This window comes from Myzus persicae, unplaced genomic scaffold (genome assembly GCF_001856785.1).
Source record: "Myzus persicae strain clone G006 unplaced genomic scaffold, MPER_G0061.0, whole genome shotgun sequence".
Classification (NCBI taxonomy): Eukaryota; Metazoa; Arthropoda; class Insecta; order Hemiptera; family Aphididae; genus Myzus; species Myzus persicae.
In genome coordinates, this window is record NW_019104136.1 from 10,042 (window position 1) to 22,946 (window position 12,905).

Consider the following 12,905-nt stretch of genomic DNA (forward strand, 5'->3'; position numbering starts at 1 on the left):
CTGAAGAAGCTATCCAAGTTACCTTGTTTACGTTTTGGTTTTTTATCACTCATTTTTAAAACCGTGTGCCAACAATTAATTTTATTTATTTATTAAATAGCAAAACTTTAAATAAATAAAAAGTCAAAAAGGTAAGGTGTTACAAAAACAAGTGTTACACTTAAGTTATGTTATGTTTACGCGATGATACAAGAAAATAAGAACCTAACCGTCCTAACCTCGATATAGTCGTTATTTAAGAATGATAACAATGTAAATACATATTACATAGATATGTGTAAATATGATAAATGATAATTGATAATATCGATACTGACAGGCATGACGTTATACACGTTTTGTGTCTTTGTGATATTGCTTGGTTATGAACGTAATACTATAAAAAAAATAGCCGTATTGCCGTATAGTACCATGTATTTTATATTATTTTATAAGTAATAATTTAAGATTTCCTGAAATTTCGGGGGGGGGGGGGGGGCCCCCCCTCAGCCCCCCCCCTGGATACGCCACTGCTTTAAAGTCATGTCTTTTTATTTTTTCATTTCGATATTTAGACATTTAGTAGGTACATTAAAAGTTAAAACCATTGAATAAGTTAATATTAAAATATATTTGATGCTAATGAAAACTAAAATAAACCCTTAAAATTATTTTCTACAAAAAATTTGATACTTTAAATAATATTTAGTACGTTAGTTCAAGCAATGTTTTTGCAAATAAATGAAAACCATACTTCGAACGTAGTATATAAATGTATAATAATTAATACAACACTCACGAAATAATACTAGTTTTGAAATTCAAATTACTATTATATACTAGTACACGACGCATCACTCAACACTGTAGTTGAGTAATTCTATTTATAATTAAGTATAGTAATAGAAGAAAATTACCAATCCTAATATAGTGATTCGTTTACTTAAAAAAAAAAAATGGTAATTATTTTGTGGAGGCCCCTTATTAACTGAATCTTGTGGGGGCCTCGGGGACTGGGCCCCGTGCCCCCCCCCCCTAAATCCATCCCTGAACATAATAGCAATAATAAAATATAATTATAGGTATCTTAAGTATAACAAATATAATAACTATGAATTAAAATATTATATGGAAACTTTCAACTACAGTAATAGTAGACATATTGAATTATTAAATCATTTTCAAATTTTGTTCAAAAGTACTATCTAAAATTTAGGTATGTATATTTATGAATAATATATGTGCTATATGATTAAGCCATAGGGTGTTTTGGCCTATGATAATGATTAATAAAACAAATGTTATTTATGTATATTAGTTTTATTACATGATTTTGTAATTGAGATATATTTTATGAATAGTGACAACAATGAATAAAACAGTTATAATATAAATATTTTTCAAAGCTTTTATTTGAATACAAAATCATTTGTCAACCCAACAAACTTACCATTCACATATTTTTAATTTGTGCTTTACGATAACTTTCAGTTTAAGCTTTTTATTTTGTTTTAACATTTAAATAACAAAATGGATACTGTACCTATTGTTTTTTTGAACTTTTCTTTCTTCTTACAACTTTTAGGAGACAAACCATTTATTTTTAATTGTACATTTATATTTAATCTATTAAAATTAAAATTAATTTAGCATAAATAAATGTAGAAGTAATTTATTATTATGAAATAACATGAACCTATTTGTTTACAAAAAACAACATAGTTTTCCATACATTCAATATATTAGGTATTACAATAAGCACTTAAAATTAAATGTATAAATAAGTATTCATTTAACATTTTATTATAATATAGTATATACTAATATACAATTATACATAATATATGTATACAAAAACAAATTTTATCCACGATTCACAATAATAATGTAAAAATATTTTTTTTTTAACAATTAGAAATTTCCGATGGGCATGATAGGGTTATTTTTATGTGAACATTTTCAATAATTAGTATTAGAATATTAAAATGAAACATATTTTAATTGTAAACAAGAAAAAATTTGTAATACATATAAAAATTGTTGAAATTAAAACATCCCATGACAATAATTAGTGGCTTAAAAATATTCAATTTTGCTATTAGGAATAAAAACAAAATCTTCATACTTGGCTAGTTGGTTTTTATCGTTTATCTTAGAGATAATATCAAAAATAGAAATTGACATAATATAGGTACCTAAATTATTAGATTAAATAACAAAGTATGATTTTTAAGAGAGCAGTGATAATTTATTTTCAATATCTTGTCTAACTTCCTTATTTGGTATTTTTACAAATGATACTAAATCTGTATGACTAAATGAGTCTGTAATTGGTGTTTGCGCTGAAACACAAGTTATATAACCCAAGTCCAATAACACATTTAAAAAATAATTTAAAGATTTCGTACATGCAGTTCCAGACTCTGCAATAAGTAGAGGATAAACCGGATGCAGTCTTGAAATTGTTCTATCATATAATGTAACAGACAGATTTTCGTCAATCAATAATTTTTGTATTGTATTTTTAATGGATTGATTTGAAAAGTTACAAAAAAAATTTCCAAATTCTCGCCAATAGTTGTCAAGTGCTTTACATTTTAAAACATTTAAAATTGACCACATGCAATATATTTCCTTCTTTGCTTCAGAACATTTATCAAATTTCACATAGGCACCATAATAAGCTTTAACTTCTTTTATTGTCACGGTCAAAGCATTAAATTCCTTTTTTTTGAAAAGATATTCCAACTCATTTATAGTCAATCCATAATAATCAGTGAACTCATGCAATGTAAAAAACGGTCGTATTTCTATACTCCAAGGCACTATGGCATTAATAGCATAAATATATTTTCCAGTTATAAATGCCCTAACAATTAATTCTTTGTTATTTAAAAATGATAAACATTCCCTCAAAAAACCCACAATACAACCGTATCCTTTCGATATAGTCTCTGTTTTTGAAACTGATACTATAAAAAAATCGATGTCGTCAATTAGAATAAAACATGGTTTGTTAAAATGCTTTGTTAAACATTTAATCAATGAACTAAAACCAATTATAATTTCATCTATATTCGTAATGTTTTTGTAATTTTCATTATTGCACCATAACATACATAATGTTCTCTGTTGAAGGTTCAATTTAGAACTTCTTCTTAAATAATTATGTAACAGAAAGGATTTGTGAATTACTTCTTTACATCCTTCAACAACACAGGCATACGATTCGATACACTTTTCTATTTTAAAATTTGCATACAAAACTGGGTATTTTCCAAAATGTTTGTTCATTATATTAGCTTCTTTGCTTATTTTAAGTCCTTTGAATAATTTGTAATTACTTGTATCTGTAATTGGGTTGTCAGCGTTTGCCTTTGTAAGTGGTTTTCCTAGAGAGTCCACCTGAATTTCCAAGAAGTATTTAAGCATACTTAAATTTGTTGATTTTCCATACTTCCGGGGAGCCGTGATTGCTGTTCCTTTGATTTTCTTATTTTCAAATAATTCTTTTATCATCAATGTCTTATCGACAAACACTGTTGTTTGAAGAATTTTGATAAAGTCAGACGAGGAAAAATTAAAAAGTTTATCTTCTTGAGTTGATATTATCTACAAATAAGGGAAAATTTACCAACGGTTTGTTATTTGTACCTATTTAATTTATTTATTACCTATTTAGTTTTTATAATATGTGTAAATTGTAACTCACCTTTATGTTGCTCATGATACTTTTGTATATTGTATTACAACTACTGCAGTTCTCGCAGTTAGATTTTATTTTCTGAAAACAAATAATTACATATTTTATACACCACATATTTTATAATAAAAGTTATTAAGTAAAAAGTAGGTCTTTTACTGGAATACATTTTTTCTGTTATGTGCCTACTGTTAGTACAATATAAGAAAGCAATCTTTAAATCATCAACATTTTTAGTGTCTTTAAACATGAATTATTAATAGAAATTTATATCTATAAATAAAAATACTAAGACTATTATTTTCAAAAAGAACACTCATTTTCTCTTTCGATTTTGTGATATACTTTTTATTGTACCAATATTTTGAAAAGTAGAGTTGCTTTTGATATTTTTGTTGTAGTATTTATATACGATATCTTAAGGACATCCACGTTTAAGGCACTTTATTTCTTTGTTCAAACACAATTTTGGTACTAAAAATTATTTTGAAGAATATAATATACTTTATTTCCATTAAAAAGTATTATTTTTTTGTTTTTTATTCAATAGCCAAACTTTTACTTGACTGCAGGTATTCGAATGGGAAACTCGATGGGAAAGACAAACAAGTATAACCTGACTGCGACAGAAAAAAAATCTGGGCACCGCTTAAGTCACTTCTAAAAGTGATTAAGTATATTATAAGAAAATATATAAAACAAAAATTGAAAAATGTACTTAGAATTATAGTCGCAAATTATGTTAAAAATCGTTTGTGCATTTTGTTTTCATTATTAAGTATATACGTTTTAATGGTGTTAATATTTAAATTAATTTTTTTGACTTTTTTATACATACATAATTGTAGAAGCAAAACAAACTTTACTTCAAATAACGATTATAATTTCTAATACATTGTTTATTCATACATTAATAGTGTAGTGATCTTCCAACTACATGTGTCTTTGCGAGGAGAGGATGAAGTGTACTTGATGAAATGATAGCGTAAGCAAATTGTATATTGCATAGTTTATTTTTAAATACTCCAAATTAAACAAATTGAATTGATAACCGAGAAATTAATAGTGTTGGAGCCTATAAAAGGATGTGGAGGTTAATTGTACATAGAAATTAAATTATTGAATGCTAATATTCATAGCTAATTTGTTTAATTTTTAGTAATTGTTGTACTACTTATAAATTTATTTAAAATAACAACATTCAATACTTAAAAATGACATTTTCAATCCTTATTAAATAAAAATGGTTTGTCTATTTATTTTTATTATTATAATTTGGCCGCATATAATGATATGGCCCATACTTATCTGCATACAAAAATTCATATAATCGCCTTTTTCTACCAATTATGCATACATAAATGTTTTTTTTTTGCATGGTAAGTTTGATCGAATGTGTGGAAACAAATCTGAACGGAAGAGATAAAACAGCTGTTCTTTATAGTACCTATATCTTTACTTGAGATATTCAAAAGAGTCCTCAAAATTTTCAATCCAAATTTTATCCACATAACTTGCTTTATTTATACTGCCCTCCTTAGCCAAATGGCAGTAAGCGACAAAATGTGAAACATGAGTTTATTATATCAAAATATTTTTTATGTTAACCTTATCAAAAATGCGGTATTTTCAATAGATTTTATAATAAATCTAATAATACATTATGTATTTTTAAAATATATTAGGGATACTAAGCAAAAAGGCAGTAACTGATCACATTGTAAAGTAATTTTGTTTAGTATAACTCACATACGGTATTTTCACTAAGTATTTATTAGAAAAATAACCGCTGTAACTGACACTAAACATTTATTATTGTCGTAGAAAGGAGAAGAGTTTATACTGTCAGGTTTACCATGGCCATAATAATTATAGTAATACAATCCATCAATGTTATTTTTTTTTTAATCTGGGAAGCATATTATAGTTGTACAAGCCTACTTATCATTTTTGGTTTGTCATATTATAAACGGTGTTTAGATTTGGCAATTTATAAATATTGTACATTGTATTATATTATTATTATTTATTATGTTATATCATCACAAATTTTGATTTAAATATTTAATACAATTTAATAAACTCAATACGTTATCATAAGCATAATATTATATTATGAGTAAGTTCATCAAGTTTATGTGATAACATACAAAATCCAACAAAGAACTACAGCAAAAACTCCTCAACATGTGGCGTAGTGAAAAGCTTTTGAAATTGGCAATTCAAAAATCAAATTCTAACAGAGAAAATAGTTATTAAGGTAGTTGGGTACCTATTATATTGGTTTAATCATTTTATTAAATAATAAAATTATATTTCCTTTAAATAATTAAATAATTCAACATAATTTATGTTGCTTACAAATCATTTATGGGCTTTTAAAAAAATTAATTAAAAAGGTAAACATTTTAATTTAATATACTCTTTTTGAAGTGTCCTTAGTATAACAAATTATTGTTTCAATTTGTTTATTGATAACCTCTAACATCAAACCACAATCGACATGTATAACTAATGTTGATAAAGTTACCATGGTAATAAATGCCAATAATTCCAAGCATAGAGGTTCAGACATTAAAAAAATCTTAATCATTTATACATTTTAATATAATTATAAGGTGATTTTAGAATAATTCTAAAATGTCTACGATTAAAAAAATTATAAAAAAATTATTAATAATTGGTTTTAAAAATTGTGTATCGTATTTGTTTTAATTAGAAACCTATATTATAGATATTAATTTTTAAATTAAGAGAATTTATATGACCTTACATTAACATTATTGAAATGTTGAATAAGTATGAATTAATATCTTATGGATGTGTATTATGTGTATATACGCACACTATAGAAATATTGAAAAATAACATAAAATAGTTATTTTAAGATGTGCATAGTATGTAAGTTATAATATTATAATGTTTTATGGACACAGCACTAGGTAATTTCATAGACTTTATACTGTAACTTCTTATAGATTAATTTTTTTTTAAATTGCTTAATAGGATGATAACATCCCATGCATATCTTAATAATATTATTAGTCCCTAAATAATAATTTTGCATATCCTCAACAGAATATATCATTGGCATGTTTATGAGACAGAATTTCGCACATGTATTCCTAAGCAAAAAGTAAGTATATGCCCATACTGCTTTTAACCCCGGGAAACATAGACTCAATGTACTGATAATCCTGAGGAAAAAATACGTACATGGGGCATGAAGTATTTATGGGTACAGTACAGTTTTATAATGAGTGATTTCAGTTTTTACATCACAATTTATTTAAGAACCATTAATTTATTACATAATTTTGACAATGGGATAAAAATAAAAAGATAGTTTAGAAAAACTAATTTTTCTCAAAAGTATCACATTGTCACTTTATGCCTTTCGGCTAAGAAGGGCAGTACACTATTCACGACTACTAAAAATATTCTTAACGAGTTTTGTGGAGTAAAAAAAAATTATTTCCGTTGCGATAAAAGTATTCCTGAAAGCACCATAGCAAATACAAAATAACAAGGAACAATTGACAATATTACCACTTCCACCATAAAACCTGTCATTATTTGATAGGATACTTGTATCTTGAAAATAAATGAAATAATAACCCAAATAAAAAAAAAATTTAATTTTTAGTGCATTTTTCAGGTCTTTTATGTTTGCATACATATAATAGTTTTTTACTGCATATTTTATCTGGTCATGATAAAAATACTAAACTATGGCACTCCAAGTTGGAATCCCCAGATAGCTTGTTCTAAATCCACTACTCATAAAGAAAGTTATAGATGATGAAACATTGAATAGATAAAGATATGAAGTTAAATAGGTATTAAACTGTATTGAATAAAATATATACTCACATAGTCACTTGTAATATTAATGAATTCTGGTTCAATTCCATCATTGATGACAAAAAGTAGAAATATAGTATTCCACATGTTGTTGATGCGTTTGGTTAAAGTTGAAATAACATTATTGATTATTGCACAGCATTCATTTGCTCTCATTTTAATCTAAATTAGTAAAAAAATTTAAAAAACCATCCAGTTTTAATACAGGGATGTGTACTAAAAAGAATTGACTAATGTAATAATTTTTGTTATAAACAATATTTTAAACATTTTTTTTTAAAAATATTATGTATGAACATTTGCTCTACATACTTTATTCTATAAATTTTTTCATTTTTATTTTTTGAAACTGAATCTAAAAATTTAATATACAAATTTCAATCTAGACAATTTGTAAATCTGATAATAAGAACAATTTTGATGGTATAACATTTATATCCAAGTGGTTTATTAGTTAGAATTTTCTAAAATATCAATATTTTTTTGGAATAAAGTCATTGAAAACATGCCGAATAATGTTTTTTTTAATATTATTTTTTTTAATTTTCTTCAATTTTCTGGTATGAGTATATTTCTATGTTATTTATAATCGATATAATTTTCACTATTTTCGTGATTCGTTTAACTAGTATCAATTTTTATTTTTGTCAGATCTTTCTATTACATCTTGTATAATAAGCACAATCTTACATTAGAAGTTTTGAGTAATGTGTCTAATATTTCCAATTCGATTGTTAATTGTTTCATCATATCAAGTCTAGTTACTGTGCCTTTTGCAATTTTAACATCTAGTTGTTTACGTTTATCATTGGCGTCTCGTAAATGTCTAAAAAAAACATTTACAATTATTATGTTAGATAATGTAAAACATAGTACCTATAATAAACTGCAACTTACTCTAGTGAATTAGAATCAGTACTATCAATGGACATTTTGAAACATTTTTCGAAACCTTCAAATTTGATTCCCATAATTTGTGTTGATTAATTTATTTTGTATACAACTGGAACAGAATAATAAAAAATAAAATGCAACAAACATATTTAAAAAAAATAAATAAATGTGAACATTTGTAATATTATAGTCGTTTTAAGCTCATTATATTTTTGGTAATAAATCAATATTTGTATGATATAATAGCATGTAAACTATATACTTAGTGAATACAGGCATATTATGTATAGTTATATTACATCAGGTAGGTAATTGAATAAAAATCATAATATTTACTTAATCTATAGTTTAAACTTAAAAGTACTTCAAAAATACAAAGAGGGCAGTTGCCCCGGGTGGCAAATTCTTAATGGTGAAAACGAAAGTTTTGAATTTTTCTTATGTATTTTAATTTTTAAGAAGAATTATTAATCATTGAAAAATGTGTATAACAAGTAATAACAGTAATATTATATTAGATATTTATATCGAATCGCCTACCATGGAATTATTACGAGAGCGTTCAGCGTATTATTAGTAAAATAGAAAGACCATATTATTATTATAGCCCTCGGACCGACAGCAACGCATCGACGCATTTCTATTTTTGTTCATATTATCGTATTATTTTCGAGTAGAAATTTTGTACACAATAATATTATGTTTTAATTATGTTATATTTACATATTATCATTGATTTAAATACTAGTATTTTTTATATTTACAGCAGTAAACGTAAACATAGTCGTGTTTGTTTCATACCCGTATGGCTATATTATTGGTTAGGTTATTTGTTGTTCTGTTCGTCTTTCGAGTCTCGTAGTAGTAAAACGTACTCGTAGTCTCGTCAACTGTCAAGTCATATTTATTTAAAATTAAAAAAGCGGGATTAATATTTCCTAACAGCAGTTTTTCATCAATCAATATGAGTAGAAAAAGCATTAAGTTAAGTGGTGCTGAATTTCGAAAAAGAGCTGAGGAAAAAAAAAAGACTTACTAATTATTCCTCAGACGCCTAAAATTCAAAGTTTATTCAAAAAGCTTAACTTACGTATTTTATAATGTTATATTGTAGTGTTAACTTACCTATTTATTAAAGAATAATGAAGAATATAAAATATGAATAGTCGCGATTAATATTTATGCTAAGGTTTTTAAAACGAATTTATTACTAATTTTAAATACTTCAGACTACGATTATATTTCATTAGATTACATTTTCTATTGACTTTTTTATATAAACGGTGGATCAGCATTATTTAACATAATATTATGCAATAATTTGTATTAACTGTTGTATACTTGTATCCAATTATCAAAATCCAATGTTTTAAAGTTTTTTTTTTTAATTTATGCCATAATAACCTTATTATTACTTTGATTATTTAAAATATTTTTTTTTAATTTTGACATTAATCAAATATTGTTATTAAACAGTTAAATAGTTTGCTAATCTGCAGAAAGTAAGTTTTTATTTGTTTTTTTTCGGTTTTGATTTGCCGATAAATGTATTCAATCATATCTACATATTTTAAGAATGATGTTTTATGTTTTTATTTTACAGAATAAAATATCTATGTATTTTTTTCTGCATCTACATGGCGGTGGGAACAACTTTTAATAAATTTGAAAAATATACCAAACTCAATGTTTATAAAAAACGTATGCCCAACGAGATGGTCATCAAGATTTAGTGTTTGTAAGAGTTTGAAAATTGGGTTTAAAGGAGTGTTAAATTCATTGAAATCTATAGCTTTGAATTTGGATCAGAAAGCTGCTATAAGACATGAAGCAGGATCCATGTATAAAAAAATTGACACGCACGAGTTCTCATTTACAAGTAAAAATTTACAACGTGTTAATATTGATTTATCTTGTGTTGTGAAATTGTATAAATCTCTAGAAATGTATGTACAAAATATAAGAAATAGATTCGATAATATATTAGTTGAAGCAAAGCAAATTAGTGGGCATGAAATCTTTTCTTTTGAAGAATAAAGAAATAAACGAAAAAAATGTTTTCATGATGACCTCGATGTTCAAAACACAATATTTCACGGACAAGAGAAAATTAAAAATGAAACATTTTTACCAATTTGTGACACAATTATTTTATGTTTAAATGAAAGAAAAATGGCATATATTGAGATAAATAAGATATTTGGGTTTTTTTTAATAAGAAGGAAATTGACAATGAAATTGTACGCAAAAAATCAAAACAATTAGTAGCTATCCATAGTGAAAATTTAGAACCTGACCTCGAGAATGAGATCATTCAATTTAAAACTATAGTGAAAAATTTTTCTGCAGAAGAAAAATCATCTATGCACAGTTTGCTTGAAGCATTAACAACATCAAAGTTAAACGATTCATTTCCTAATGTGGAAATAGCTTTAAAACTGTTTGTGTCCATACCATGCTCAAACGGTAGCGGAGAGAGATCATTCTCCGTTTTAAAGAGAGTGAAGAACTACCAAAGAACATCATTATCTGTTGAAAAGATGTCATCGTTGGCTCTAATGAACATTGAGAATTGCGTCCTACAAAGTACGGATTGGAATGATTTTGTTAAAGAATTTGCTGCACAGAAAGCTAGACAAAAGTTGTAAATTTCAACTTGTATTTAAATGTTACAACTTAGTACTAATAGTTCTATGATAATAAAACTACTGATTTTACGAATATATAAATATTATTAATATATATAAGTTAAACAATTTTAACACTGTTGTTATATACGTTATTTTTTTTATAATGGGTACAGGTTTGTAAAGGGCGGCATTTTAAAATCTGCCCCAGGCGGCATATTCGTTAACCTGGCACTGTGACATAGGTACACACATTTGTTATTTGGTACCTGCTATCAATATTTTTCAAAACAGTGCCAACTCAATTATATATTCTGAATACACATTGATTATTATTTTTGACTTCAGCAACTAATATGTTATCTATAGGATGTGGCTTTATCCATTGTGTATAGTAAACGTAGTTTATAAGCATATACATTTTATATCAAAAATAAATGAATAAATAAAAATGTTATTGCAATTAATGTATAAATATGACTTACGTGCGTTGAACGGGAAAGAAGAAACTTAGAAAAACGAAACTATGTTTGGTATCGATGATGTAGACGCCTACGGCAGTACGAAATGAAGCTATCCTTATATTACAGAAGAAAACAGTAACACCCGCCGCCTGTTCACTAAGATGACTGGTGAGAGGTACCTCGGTGTGAACAGCCGTAGGTGTAGTTTTGAGTGGAAAACACTACCGCCCCCAACGTCAGCATTTCGAACATCGGTCATAATAATATTATGTACGACGTACGTATATCTGTCTCCACTGAAACACTGGTTGTTGGTCGGGGGGTAGGGGTTACAACATGTTTTTTGGTCGAAACTGTTTTATCGTTTGTCGACGTGATATTGCAGTGCAGCTGTCTGCAGGTGGTTGCAAACTCGCGCGCTCAACCCTCCATTACAACCACTAACCACCAGACCCACCAGGATGCGAAATTTTAAAACTTGTGGTGGTTCATTTACCATCCGACGATGAGATATTAGGTATATGATAACAAGTTAATATTGATAAGTTATTTATAATAATATTAATAATAACAAATGTGTAAAAAATATTTTTATTCAGTTCATTCAAGTAGGTAATCAATTGTTCTGTTTATAAAAAATTATATTATATTACAAATGTATGAATAATTTTAATTCAACTTACCTGCTACCGTATTAATAATAACTAATATAAATTATAAATATCATAGACTGATATACCTACCATCTCTAACTTTTCGCTAACAGTATACGTATATTATAAATTACAACGGAGCAACATGATCAACCTTTCGACATTTTCATAAAAACAAATAAATCAATAAATTAAAAAAATAAAATTAATATATGTTGAAATTTTATAAAAATATGAGTTTCGAACTTTTGCTCACGTCTCCGCTTTATTTCAAAGAAACGAGTGTCGTTCACTAAATATATATGTTAACACAATGAACAGTCATCTTTTCAAAAGTTAGAGATGTACCTGTTCGATATAGGTTAGGTTAGATTACAAGTGAAATATGTATATGTTACGGGCAACATGCTCGTAACTTATATATATTTAAACAAAACAACTGTATAACTCTATCATGTATCACCAATTTGTATATTAAATAAGCATCTGATTGCACTATTTAAGATTAGAAACCAAAAATTATAGATATAATATTCTTCCATAGGTTAGCCAACCTATCTTAGTTTAAAATCTGAAATAATTTTAGATTTTTATTATAGATATAGATGACGTATAAGTTGTTAACCATAACTTTATTTTATCTCACCATTTTCTAAACGTGGGTTTCATTATAAAATAATAAACACACAATTTTTAAATTATAAAATGAGAAAACATACTT

The 12,905-nt window shown here is 26.2% G+C and overlaps 2 protein-coding genes across 2 annotated transcripts; one reads left to right on the forward strand and one right to left on the reverse strand.

The window, feature by feature from the left end:
* Window positions 1–2,113: 2,113 nt before the first annotated feature.
* Window positions 2,114–8,517, reverse strand: LOC111039133. The gene is made up of 5 exons (XM_022322463.1): window positions 8,444–8,517; window positions 8,237–8,372; window positions 7,556–7,708; window positions 3,692–3,763; window positions 2,114–3,591 (listed from the first exon to the last, which is right to left on the reverse strand). The coding sequence occupies exons 1-5, from the start codon at window positions 8,515–8,517 to the stop codon at window positions 2,209–2,211; spliced, it is 1,818 nt and encodes a 605-aa protein (XP_022178155.1). The 3' UTR covers window positions 2,114–2,208.
* A 1,609-nt stretch (window positions 8,518–10,126) lies between these two features.
* LOC111039128 lies at window positions 10,127–11,088 on the forward strand. The gene is made up of 2 exons (XM_022322458.1): window positions 10,127–10,336; window positions 10,660–11,088. The coding sequence occupies exons 1-2, from the start codon at window positions 10,127–10,129 to the stop codon at window positions 11,086–11,088; spliced, it is 639 nt and encodes a 212-aa protein (XP_022178150.1).
* The last annotated feature ends 1,817 nt before the right edge of the window (window positions 11,089–12,905 follow it).

Excerpts from the sequence above, each read along its gene's own strand:
- LOC111039133 (XM_022322463.1), bottom strand. The coding sequence starts at position 8,517 with ATGGGAATCAAATTTGAAGGTTTCGAAAAATGTTTCAAAATGTCCATT. Across the intron at positions 7,709-8,236 it reads CATTACTCAAAACTTCTAAT|ATTAAAATGAGAGCAAATGA; the intron begins GTAAGATTGTGC and ends TTACTAATTTAG. Across the intron at positions 3,592-3,691 it reads GTATCATGAGCAACATAAAG|ATAATATCAACTCAAGAAGA; the intron begins GTGAGTTACAAT and ends CCTTATTTGTAG.
- LOC111039128 (XM_022322458.1), top strand. The coding sequence starts at position 10,127 with ATGTTTATAAAAAACGTATGCCCAACGAGATGGTCATCAAGATTTAGT. Across the intron at positions 10,337-10,659 it reads CAAGTAAAAATTTACAACGT|AAGGAAATTGACAATGAAAT; the intron begins GTTAATATTGAT and ends TTTTTTAATAAG.